This window comes from Alnus glutinosa, chromosome 4, assembly GCF_958979055.1.
Source record: "Alnus glutinosa chromosome 4, dhAlnGlut1.1, whole genome shotgun sequence".
Taxonomy (NCBI): Eukaryota; Viridiplantae; Streptophyta; class Magnoliopsida; order Fagales; family Betulaceae; genus Alnus; species Alnus glutinosa.
The window spans coordinates 29,500,830-29,514,625 of record NC_084889.1 but is presented as its reverse complement, the minus strand read 5'-3'; the positions used below and the strand labels follow the sequence as shown (position 1 = coordinate 29,514,625).

At 37.0% G+C, this 13,796-nt stretch overlaps 1 protein-coding gene across 1 annotated transcript in view; it reads right to left on the bottom strand.

Annotated features, from left to right (window-relative positions):
- Positions 1-12,990, bottom strand: part of LOC133865716 (probable cyclic nucleotide-gated ion channel 20, chloroplastic) — a 54,308-nt gene extending 41,318 nt beyond the window's left edge. Inside the window, exons 1-3 of the mRNA XM_062302160.1 lie at positions 12,724-12,990; positions 4,930-5,458; positions 1,627-1,818 (exon numbers count right to left, since the gene is read on the bottom strand). Coding sequence (XP_062158144.1) covers positions 1,627-1,818; positions 4,930-5,442 — 705 coding nt within the window. The 5' untranslated portion in view covers positions 5,443-5,458; positions 12,724-12,990. The remainder of the gene's footprint in view (positions 1-1,626; positions 1,819-4,929; positions 5,459-12,723) is intronic.
- Positions 12,991-13,796: the final 806 nt, after the last annotated feature.

Here is a 13,796-nt window from a genome sequence, read left to right as displayed (position 1 = left end):
ATTAGTTAGAAGAGACAGGTTCAAATGGATCCTAATTAGAAAGTATGTACTTGATTTGGTGCTCGTCATGTTGAGGTTCAAATGGATCCTAATTAGAAACTATCGAAGAATGAAGGAGAATTGTTTGAAGATCCTAGCAGGTATTGTGGTTTAGTTGGTAAGTTAAATTATCTTAATATTACCATGCCAGATATTTCATTTGCAATTAGTGTTATTAATCAGTTGTTGGAGACTCCTAGGGTTTCATATTGAGAAGAAGTCACCCTTATCATTCGATATTTGAAGAGAACTCCTAGACTTAGGATACTTTATAGACCAAATGAACATCTCAAAAGATAGAAGGTTTTACTGATGCAGGTTAAGCAGGTTCTCCCTTAGATGGACAATCTACTACAAGATATTGTAACCATGTCAATTGACTAATGGTATGAGCCATCACCTTGTCCTCTGCTTTGGCACTGGATCATTCGAGACAAGATACTCAATTGAGATATATCTAGATCATTCGTGAAGTCAGCAGACTAGTTTTTTTTTTCTATTTATAAGTAAGAAAAAAAAATTGATAAGTCAGCAAACCAGTTAGCTGACATGTTTACAAAATCTGTGTTGTAATCGGTTAGAGTTTATTTATTCCAAGCAGGGTTTATATGTATATATGCTCCAATTTGAGGGGGAGTGTTAGAAGAGATTGTTGGAATTTTGTTATATGGGCATTTTGGACAGTTTGGTGTACATGGGTATTTAGTCAATCTGGATTATTTGTCAACATATATAATAATATGTGTGAAGTAGGCTATGTATCATTGAAACAAACCTCCTCTTTCTATTCATATTTACTCATGCAAACCGATTAACAAATAGCATCTAGCATCCATATGTTGGACTTAATAAGATTTGAGAATAATCCCAAAACACAAAAAACAAAAATTGTGAGGTGGCAACTTGGTATGCAGACGGATCACTACATCTAATGTTAGCTCTCAATCAAGTAGGGTTTATGACTTTGTTAGAGACTCTTGTATCACGGCTCCAGGATTTCTTGGATTGGCATCCAAATCGGATAGCTTCTGCTTATCCCTTACTTAGTCTCCCTTAGAGCATCTCCAATAGAATAGGCAAATGGTTCATAATAGTCAAATTTGACTATTATGAGCCATTTTTCGCCTCCAGCAAAATAGGTAAAATAATTTTTTTCCTTCTAGTGTGAATAGTAAATAGGTTCTTCTACCTATTCACTATTCACATTACAAAGAGTTTTTTTATTATTTTCTCTCTCCTTTTCCTTCTTTCTCTTTCTTTCTCTCTCTCCCTATTTCTTTCACACTTTTTCCCATACAAAATAATATTTAAATGCAAGTAGAGAGTAGAATAGAGAATCTGTTGGAGAAAATATAGAAAAAAAAGTAGCTAAAATAGAGAGTTGTACTTTTTTAATAGCTACTTTGACTGTTATCGCTAGAGATGCTCTTATAAATCTCATTATACCCATGTTAAAATTTTGAGACACCATATGAGTAGAGCCTTATCAAGTGCACAACCCATCAACATTAATAACTTCAAAATGAATCTAACTTTATACATAAAAAGATTATCTTTTAAAAAATAAATAAAGGATGAGAAGCATACCTTTAGTGTAGACAACAAGAAGAAAAACAATGGGTCCACAAAAATTGCCACCAAGCAAGAAATGACAAAAAATTTGTTCCATTGTTGCACAACTTTAGCATGAGGATTCATGACACCAGGAATATATTGTTGGAGAAAAGAATAAAATCTCCTAGCCCAGCCTTTAGCATCCCCATAGAGAGCACTATGGAACTATAAACATTCAAAATAAGGAAAACTGCATAAGATCATTTTAGTATTTGTATGCATACTAAAAACAAAAAGTTTTTGTATACAATTATTCTAGATGACAAAAGTTATTAATAGTAAAACATGACAAGTCAAAAGGAAAAATGGTACAGTAAAATGCATTACAACCTCAAGAAATTTTTTCCTAGAAAGATAGATAAACAAAGTGTTTGGATAACAACTACAACCGACATGAATTGACATCTAAAACCACCTCCAACAGCAACACCACTGGACAGTAAAGTATAACCACCAACTCCACAGAAATCTGCACAACCCCTATTGATGATAACTGTCAACCCCACCCCCATTGAAATCTGCACCACCTTCATTAAAAAGCACTATAAGCATCACCTCCTTCTGCTCTTGTATCCACCACCAACACTTCCTCCAGTAAAAATCACCATCAAGCTCTACCAATCCCAATCCACTACCACTTCAATGGCACAGATGTGATTGCTAGACCCATCACCCTGATCACAGCAATTATGTCCATTGCCGCCAAAACTGTTACTAAAACTTCTATCCACTTGGGTGCAAATAATTCCTTGGGGCTAGCCTATCAGCGAAGCCAGAGTATTACCCGATCCGTGTAGAGAGGGAACTTTGCACGGGTTCGAGGTTTACCCAATAGGAGTGGATACACGAAGTGACTCTATCTTGGAATGATTCCTCGTCATAAAAAATAAAAAAATAAAAAAATAAAAAAATAAATAAAAACCCACACACTCGCACTTCAAATACCAGCCCCACACAATTTTCTGCCTTTTTATAGACAACACAGCAATCTACCAACTATTTATTTTGATTTCAACCCAAAGCAAAGAACAAAATGAAAAAATATCTTATATAATCCATTCTTATTTCTCGGAAAACTGAAATAGTTACAAAGAGAATATTACCATACAAGACTAGATTTAGGACTGCAGCGCTTAAATTACAAACCATTTGTAACCTGTTTATGGCCACTACCACAATTAATTTTCATCCCCTTTGAAGACGAAAGCATGTGTTTTATTCTCTTTTGTGTTTCTTTTACTATTCTTTTCCTGGGGTTGGGGAATGGAGGAATGGTTCATGCTTGACAAAGAGAAATTCAAGCTTAATGAAAAAAGTACCCATACACCGAAAAGGAAAGTGCAATACACTTGGTTACAAAAGTTAATGAAAATGCTTTCGGTAGCCCCAAGAGAGGAGTTCAAGTGGCAAGCAAAGCCTCAACAAGTACCTCACACAATGCAAGTCAAGAACTCCACTTGCATAATAATCCCTAGGGCCACCCCCAGAATCTGAGGTGATCCAGTAATTGCCGAGTGCGTGTGCTATGAGGCGATTGATTTTTCAACATGCACGAATATGGTATCAAAACCGAGGTCTTAAGTTCCAACCTTAACTCAACAATTTATCCTCCATTTCAATTATAATGGACCACGTGTTGTCTGGTCCTACACGTGAGCGGGAGTGTTAAAACATTAATTAAAATTCCGATAAACTTGAGCTTTTGGGATAATTGGTGTTTTTTTTTTTTTTTAATGAAGAAGCAACTTTTACGAAAACAAACGAACACACTACAACCAGACACTCCAGTTAAAAACTGGACCTCAGCTGCTTAACAACAGCAGCTTCAACAAAGACACCTACCACTTCAAACATCCAACACCCTTTACAAAATTACAACCTGATATCAAACTACTGCATTACAAACAACAAACTTACACAGACAATTGCAAACTTCTACATACAACCAAACTCTGCAATTTTCTATTTTCAGAGAACCTCGTCTTGAATCCCCCATTTATAGCACAACTTCTTGAATCTTCCTGCTCCCATCACAAACTCCTAATTTCCCAATCAATCCCCTTAAGAATTTGCTCCTCTGTTTTCACCATATTGACATGCTTTATAATTTATATCATTCCTTTGCCTGCATATATGATATACTACTGCCGCCAATGCTAATTTGTACAATGTGATCTTCAAACTTTTTACTTTGAGCTTTGTTACCCCCCACTCCACAACTTCTTCACAAGTGTTTAAGGATTCACAACTGAACATTTCTTCAAAACTTCCCCCTAAATTTTTTTACTGAATCCACACTGATACACATGGTCCCTGCCCTCTGTACATCCTCGACAGAAAGGACATAAAATGTCTCCTTTATATCCCCAACTCGGTAACCTCTCCCCCATCATTAAGCTATTCTTAATTGCAAGTCACAATATAAAGGCATGTCTTGGAATTGCAAGAGGAAACCATACCAACCTCCACCAATTCACTTCAGCATGCTTTGTATGAATAGCATTCCATGTTTCAGCACTAGTATATACTCCTTTCTTTGAGATTACCCAGTTTGGTTTGTCAGCAGGACCTATTTTCATCAAAGCTAACTTACTTTGAATACTGTGTAAAACACAGTATAACATATATAATTGGTGATTAACATATATAACAACATAATTTTGACCAGGGTATTTGTTAATGTGTTGAAGATGATTTAATTGAAGGTTTATCTCTTCTGGGCCCTCAAGTTCTTTATTTTGTAACCATAATATCTCGATTAAATGAATGCCGTTTCTATGCCTAGGTGAATGCATGTTGAAAATCATTTATGAAAATCTTTTAGGTTTACCATCTAGGAGCTGAATGTCAGATGTATAGATAGGATTTGACATCTCAATCTGAAACTGCCAGATGCTAGGAATTGTATAACTAAGAAAATTAGGTGTGAACATCATTCCACAGAGCCACATACAGAGCATGCATGACCACGAATGGCAAATATGGCTTACACAAACAGTTGAAACAAATTTAAAAGAAAATAATTAATGAATTACAAGAAAGATTCTTGCTATTTATACCAAGCTTCTAGAGGGAGGAAATCTATTATGTGACAGAAGCAGCATCAAACTTAAAATCTATGCAACAAGGTAGATATCAAGAGTGAATTTTTTAGCTATGATGCAAGCATGTGGTAACAAACTGGACAAAAAAAGCATATAATACAAGGCCACATGAAATATTTTGTAGTAGGATAAGACAGAAAAAACACCCTTTAGGTTAAGAAAGAAAAAACACCTTAGTATCAAATACAGATGAACCTTTTGAGTTCTTTTGTTGAGCTGCTTTGAAATTGTCATAATATATTGGGCAAGTTGTGCAATAAGGATCATTGCACATCCCCAACTGCCCAGACCTCAGTAAATGTTCATTTTTGCCCGTGTAGATGTCATGCGGCCAATCAACCGGATCCTTTCCATTTGAAGAAGGAAAGTTTCCCTTCAAAGGTTCCACCGTTTTGCATCCTGCTATAGCTTGATTTGGCCGGATAAGGTTTTCAGGTTTACGGCCAACATATAATGGACCACTCATCTGTGTGAATGGAGTTCTTCTTTCACTACGTAATGGACCAGTGTGGCCCACAAGGATAGTTTCACTTTCATAGGACTCCACTGAGTTCATAGGAATGGAAATTGATGCACTCCTTGTCCTGTATGCCAATTTCTGGAATTGGGAATCCACATGCTCGTGCGATGACTGCCCATTTGTGTCTGAAAGCATAGGTATATCGTCTTTCTCAAAACCAGCCATCTTTCACTGACTAGATCTGCAAAAAAAAAAAAAGTATAAAATAAATATTCAGAATGCATATATACATGTGCTACCGCTGCATTAATTTTGAAAGCGAAAATTTAATATAACTCCAGAAATTTTTAAATAAAGGAAGCAGAAGGGGTAGCACGAGAAAGATCTAAAGTTCAAATGTCAGTAGCAATCATAGTTTAAAATATTGCTAATATATCTCAATATCTCGCACTATATTGGTACCAGTCATGATAAACAAGAACAATATTTAAACTATTGTTCAGAAATGTATCGGCCGAGATAACATATTTATCCACAAAATATCAGAAAATATTTACAAAAATATCATAAATATTGTGAAAAACATATGAAAATTCTAGGAAAATAAAATGAAACATATCTGGTGATATACCAAGTTTACCGGCCAATAAAGCAGAAAAAATAAAAATAAATAAATAAATAAATAAAAAATCTATCAGAAAACATCAAACTAATAAAATAATCAAATATTGGTGGCCGCAAAAAAATTGGCCTGATATTGTATCATCTTTGCCAGACAACTCCGATATCTCTCATATTTTTGAAATTTAAAACCTTGGTAACTATTCCAGGTAGGTATAACTTTATTATATTGATGCAAGGAAGAGAAACACATTCCGGATAAAATTTGGTGGACCATAAAAATATTATTTATTTTGTTAAGCTTGTAGTTTAATTTAGAGACATTCACCTGATTGACTTCCAAATTAACATAGGAAATTAAGCTTATCAGGACTACAAGAGGGAGAGGGGAGAGCCACCATCTAGTGGCTCAACAATTAATAACTAAAAGAACACTAGGTAAATACATGTCAGTTAAGGCACTAGTACCATTGACTCGTTTTTTGGGATTCCAAACAATGTTAATTTCAATCCACAAAAACAGAAAATAAAATAAAAAAAAAAAAAAGAATTCGCGAGAGAGTTTAGTAAGTAATTTGCTTTCATAGTGCATGGCTAGAAATATATCAGTCATGCCACCACAAGATGTTTTTATCTAAACAAGAAGATAAACTCTTCTTGTTTAGAGTTGGTGTATAGGTGGAACCTTCATTCCTTGTTGTAACCTGTTTGATTTCTGTTGGTTAGTTGATTGCTGTAAACTGCTAGCTTTGATGCAGTAGGGGTTTGCTGGTTGGGGTTCTGCTATGTGCTTCCCTGTGAGTCCTGTTTTGTTTTTTTTGATAAGTAATAAGTAGGTCTTATTAAAAGCGTAAGGCGCCCCTCAATACACCGGCAGTATACAAGAGAACGCACCTAGCTAGAAAGTGAAAAACAAACAAGAAATTCATCAAAGGTAAACGACAACGGTGACACAAAAGCCACCGTCCAAAGATACAAAGTATGAAAAAAAGAAGCTAAAATTTCCTCCAAAGATCTCTCCAAGTCCTCAAAACACCTATCATTTCTTTCCTTCCAAACACACCAGAGAATGCATGTCGGCACCATCTTCCAAATAACAGCACTCCTTTGCCTCCCAGCCGTCCACCAACACGCAAACAAGTCACGGACTCTTAGAGGCATAACCCAAGACAGACCAAAACGAGAAAAAATAGCACTCCACATAGCGTATGCAACATCGCAGTGAAGGAGAAGGTGATCCACTGATTCCCCGCTTCTCTTACACATGCAACATCTATCCACCACAATGATATGCCTCTTCCTGAGGTTATCCCCCGTTAGGATCTTGCCTAGAGCCGCAGACCAAGCGAAAAAAGCCGCCCGCGGAGGAGCCTGAGTCTGCCATACACTCTTCCAAGGAAAGTGACTTCTCACATCGCAAGTCAGAGAGCTAAAGAAAGACCCAACCTTGAACAAACCTTTTTTGGAAGGGGTCCACCACAATTTGTCTTCACTGCCTCTATTAAGACTGACCGAGTGCAATACCTGGAAAAACGCAGCAAAGGTATCCACTTCCCAATCATGCGCTTCTCTGAAAAAGCACACGCTCCACTGATTGAAGCCCCCCACAAGCTCCACATTATCCGCAACTGAAGCATCTTTCGCACGAGCAATTCCAAATAACACAGGAAAAGCTTCCTTAAGAGTTGAGTTCCCACACCACAAATCAAGCCAAAATTTTGTTCTAGCCCCACCTCCCACCTCAAATCTAGAGACTCCTACAAAATTCTCCCACCCTTTCCTGATGTTCTTCCATAACCCCACCCCAAAAGTACATGTAGGCTCTAGGGAGCACCAACCTCCCCATAGACTTCCAAACTTGGAATCCACCGCTATTCTCCACCAAGCATCCCTCTCAATCCCATAACGCCACAGCCATTTGCCTAATAGAGCCTTGTTGAACACCACCAGATTTCTAATACCCAACCCGCCTTCTGAAACTGGAGTGCACACTTTAGACCATTTCACCAAATGATACTTGAATTCATCACCAATTCCTCCCCAAAGGAAGTCTCGTTGTAGCTTCTCAATACGAGCACCTACACTTGCCGGGATAGGAAAAAGAGACAAAAAATACGTGGGCAAGTTGGAAAGAGTACTCTTGATTAGGGTAACTCTACCTCCCTTGGAAAGGTATAACCTTTTCCAGCTGGCCAACCGACGTTCAACCTTCTCAATAACACCATCCCAGATATGAATAGATTTGTAGGAAGCCCCCAACGGAAGGCCAAGATACTTCACCGGTAGATTAGCAACCCCACACCCTAGAATATCGGCAAGACCTTCCACTTGAACTACGTCTCCCACAGGGATTAAAGCTGACTTGGCCAAATTAACCTTCAAGCCCGAAGCAGCTTCAAACAGAAGAAAGAGGCTTCTAAGATAACGCAACTGAGCATGGCGAGCATTGCAAAAAATCAAAGTATCATCTGCAAATAACAAGTGTGAGAATGAAACATTACCCACACTAAATCCTTCGAGTAAGCCCCCTCCTACCACAGCTGAAATCATTCGACTCAATGCCTCCATCACAAAAACAAATAACAAGGGTGAGAGAGGATCCCCTTGTCTCAATCCACGTGAACTGCTGAAAAATCCATTGGGAGAGCCATTAACCAACACTGAAAATCTCACAGAGGATATACAATGTTTTATCCAAGAGCACCATTTTTCTCCAAATCCACATCTCCTCAATACAACCAAGAGAAAATCCCAATTGACATGATCATAAGCTTTTTCCAAATCCCCGTGGACCAGATTTGATTCTGGCGTGTAATTGTGGTTGTTCTTGTTCTATAAAGTTTTGGTTCATCTAAAACAAAAAACAAAAAAAACAAAAAAAGAAAAGAAAAAAAGATGTTTTTGTCTATTTCATATATGAGATTCAGTTCCTTAACCCCATCGCCTTTCCAAAAAATCAAATGCCACATCCCTAAACAGATGAAAACAACACTATATTCCTAAGGCTATTCAATCACCCCTCACAATCTCTAGCGCTTACTCAAGATTGTCACAAAACTTCTCCATTTTTTTTGTTTTATCTCATGTAACAAATGCAATTTTTCAATTCTTGCTCTTTCTCTTGTTCAATAATATTTTTTTCAACGACAAATAAGATCACATACGCAGGAATTCAGGAGAACATATTTTGCCTTGAGCCCACTACGTGGGACAAAGTATCTGGGTATCCTACATGGTGAATAAATTATAACACAAATTCTCCCATATTCTAAAAACAAGAAGAAGAAGAAGGAGAAGATGGCCCATCTCTTCCATTTTTTCCTTGGAAGAATATTTGGCGTGTTAAGGCTCCAACAAGGGTGGCTTTCTTCGTATGGTCAGCAGCTTTGGGCAAAATATTGACGCATGATAACTTGCGTAAGAGGAATGTAATAGTAACGGAGTGGTGTTGTTTATGCAAGAAGAGTGGGGAGTCTATTGATCACTTGTTGCTTCACTGCGAGGTCGCCCGGGCTCTTTGGAGCTACGTTCTTATTTTATTTGGGATTGAGTGGGTTATGCCACGAACGGTGTTGGAGTTATTGAATAGTTGGGGGACAGCAATTGGGAGTGGTCATGCTAAAGAGGCTTGGCGATTAGCTCCTCTATGCTTGCTGTGGTGTATTTGGAGGGAGCAAAATGCTCGTCTGTTTGAAGATGTAGAGACATCTATGGTGGAGCTTCGGAAGCGGTTGCTCAATACTTTCTATTTTTGGATAGCGCCACATCATAGTTTAAGTGTCTATACTTTTGTAGATTTTTTAAATTTATTTTCTGTTCGACCCTTTTAGGGGCTCTTTTGTATACTTCCCGTGTATAAGGGTTGCTCCCCTTTGCACTTTTCAATAAATTGCTATTACTTATAAAAAAAAAAAAAGCACTAATCTTGTTTTTCCTTTTCAGCAACCTAATTTATGCTAAAAAACTGTTCTTATTTTTTTTAAGGAAAATAAGCTTTTCTGGAGGGGCTTAGGGATGTTTTCTAGTGTTGCTAAATTTGAGTTAGGACATGGCTCCAAAATTAGATTATAGCATGACCTTTGGTGTGGGGATAAGGCCCTTAAGGAAGCTTCTTCGGATCTATATAGTATTGCTTGCGTGAAAGGATGCTTTCGTAGCGTTTCATTTGGAGCTTTCTACTGGCTCCCTTCAGTGGAATGTAAGCTTTATTAGAGTAGCTCATGATTAGGAAGTAAATATCCTTGCTTCGTTTTTCAATTTTTGTACTCAGGGAGGTGAAGACAAGCTTTGTTGGGCCATCTCCAAAAAAATGATTGTTCAATATTAGATCCTTCTACAGTGTCCCTATTCATAAGGATGGCACTCCCTTCCCTTGGAAGAGTATTTGATGGAATAAATCTCCTTTGAGAGCGGCTTTCTTTACTTGGTCAGCCGTACTAAAGAAGATCCTTACCATGGATAACTTTAAAAAAATGGCATGTCATTGTGGTTGATTAGTGTTGTATGGGCAAGAAGGATAGGGAGTCTGTAGATCATCTTCTTTTCCATTGTGAGGTTGCTTGTGCATTATGGAAAGCTATTTTCAATCGTGGTGAGTTGTCTTGAGTTATGCCTAGATGTGTAGTAGACTTGCTTGCTTGTTGGAGGGGGCTATTTGGTAGTATTCAGAGTACAGCTGTATGGAAGATGGTGTCCTCCTGCCTTTTGTGGTGTCTTCAGAGAGAAATAAATGATAGAAGTTTCGAGGGTGGTGATGGAACTTAAGTCTTTTTTCTTCAATACTCTTTACTATTGGACAGCTGAATTTGTCTTTCCAAATGTGCTGAATTTTCATGATTTTGTTGTTCTCTTTTCTCCTTCTAACTAGATTTTTTTTCTTGTATATTTCATGTGTACTAGGGTTACGTTTTTCACTTTTTAATAATATTTCGATTACTTATAACAAAAAAAATTAAAATAATAAACTTTGAGAACAAAATTTATATTGGTAGATAGAGGATAGTCACTAGTGAAAAATAATGTTTTTCATAAATACATGATTAAATATAACACAGAAGTTCCCACATTCTAAAAATAACGATAATAATAATAACAAGCTCTAAGAAGAAGAATATAAGCTCTAATCTTGTTCTTCCTTTTCGGAAACTTAATTTTCATTTTTCATAATATGCTCAAAAAAATGTTCTTGTTTTTTAAGGAAACAACAAGGAAAAGAACATAAATAATAAACTTTGAGGACAAAAATTATAATCAAAGCTAGAGGATAGTCTCTAGTGAAAATAATATATGTTTCATAGAGTCGTGATTATGATTATCAATAGACCTATGGCATACAAATTTGACTTCAACTCAACATCTGTTATTAACACTGCAATCAGGAGAAAAAACACTTCCCTATAAACTCTTCCAGCATCAGCTAACATAAGCCCAATTCTGAAAACAAGAGTAACACAATAGTATTTAAGTGAAGGAGTCAGAAACCTTTAGCTAGAGTATGTCAGTCGTACCATTGTGAATAAAATGTATAAGCCCACCTCAAGCATTAGATAAGCAGAAAGGCGGGCGGTCAAGCTTGGGAAAACACCAACTTGATCGTGTTGTGTTTGTAGGAGTCTGATGTTTAGTTAGCGACAGTTGGCCTAGAGGTTTGGGGGTTGAATATTGTTGACCAAAATCATGTGGAGGCATTTTGGTAGTTTTCTTGCTTACATGAAACCTAAATGTGTGGGGCTATTTGTATCATTATTAGCTGCCATAAACGATAACTTGTGTACTCTCTTTTTTGCCTTATAATGGAATATGGGTGTGACCAGTAGACATACCTCACATTGAGGGACCATATTAATCTCTATGTTTTGCTTTGTATTTCCTCACTGTTCCTTTTTCTTTTTCTTTTTTCTTGTGTTCGTCGTGGTGTGTTTGGTTGAGAGGGGATTTCTCCCAACAAATAGATTTTTAGAATCATCACCTCATAAACGAACAAGAAAGAGTAAGGATCAGGTAGTTCATTTTTTTGGTAGAAGAAATTTGGAATGTCGATACACCAGCAGAGTTATGGACTTTACAGAATCACCTTTATTATGCCTTTATTACAGAAGAGAATTCATGAGCTGAAAAATGTAGTTGCCTTCTTCACAACTACTAAAGTACATTTTCCATGATGTATCTGACCATTGGAGAACATTGACTTGGTCAATTGTACGTCTTACATTAAAACGAATTTAGAACACCCAAAAATACATGAGATTAAAAGGAACAAAAATTTAAAAAAATAATAGTAAAAATGGTCTCCCTAAGGGGTTCTTTTTCTCAGAGTTTTGGTTCCTCGTGAAGCTCTCTTGACTATTCTTATCCTTCATGTGGCCATCGTCCACTCTGCAGACTAACTTAGCCTTTCTATTGACACCCCCTCCTCCACTACTCTAACCATTCCTGTAAGCATTTAGTCTCACCCAAAAAACCGACACCCAGTTTTTCATTTCCATAGATCAAGATCTTCCCATACTTCTACAATGAAATTTTTCCCATTAGCCACAAATTAATCTATATGACTGAGACCAACAACAGCAGCTTCATCAGCTTAGTTACGATTAAGCCCATTTTCCATTAAGTTCATTAAGCTCGACAAGAAACAGTATCCACAGTACACCACTACACAATCAGATTCACATAAGGCGGTGGCTGATCACCCATCAGTCAAAATTGAATGGCCATGTTTATGTATGTGAGAATAACACATTCCGTACGTCGAAATTCCAGAAAACTAACAACAACAAAAAAAAGTGCAAGGAAGAATGGAAATAGACTTGTAGAACAAAAAGAAAAACTCAAAACAGTGATACAAAACTACAAACAAAATCAAAAAAAGTTGCAACCTTTACATACCTGTTCTGTTTGATACTGAATTCCCAGTACGGAGTTGCAAGCTGCGTGAAAGGCGTGCAAACTGAGACGGCACCCCTCAAAGAGAACAACTCAAGCAAGAAAATTCATAACCCATGTCTACGCTCGGCTCTGAAAGGGTAAGGGAGGACTGAAGACTGAAGGCGCTGACCGTAAAGGAAGACTAAAAAGAGAGGACTTTGAAAAGTCCGTGACTCCCAGTTGCTTAGACGATAAGGCAATATACGTAAAGGCTTTACTGGTAACTTGCCTTGGCGACTGGCGTGATTGGCCGCCTGCTTGGAACGGTACGTACACTATGCGTTGTTGGTGAGGCCGGCCTGCCCGAGGCAAATTGCATCCCCACATGGACCGCCCTTTGGCATTTGCTAAGCATCTTCCTTTTTTTCTTTTTTCCCATTTCAATACTTTGTTTCCCTATTGGTGGACCTCCGAGGTTTCACATCGGTTTGAAATTCAGGGTTAACGGTTTATTATATTAAAAGATATTAAATATAACAAAACAAAATTTAAGCATCTTTTTCATTTCAAGTCCTATTCCAATTTTTTATTAAATTTTTAAATATTTGTATCAAACGGCCTTATGCACTTAAAAGAGATAAACTTAATGATATTTTGAAAAGAATAAATATTTTTAACATGATACCTTGGACTAAATCAAACATGCGAATCTCACATTCACATGAACCCTATAAGATTGTTAATCATTTCTAAATATGAGAATGGTTAAATTTATGAGAATCCATATTCCCGAGCATCACATTCATGAGAATGTAAATACCTCGAAAATGTTAGATTATGCGAACCAAATGTCGCGTAAATTTTGTCTATAAGCATAAATGGACCGAGATCTTTTAAAAAAATTAGGATATTATACAACATAAATTTATGATTAATTATCTTTTTCCCCCTCACATAACACTCATTTACAAATAGCTCTCATGAACTACCACATGTGACATCAACCTCATCAAACTGTCATTTTCTTGCAAAAAACCCTCACCATTAGTCCATCTCATTAAATCATAAAGAGTATGTGTTTTTTATACATGAAA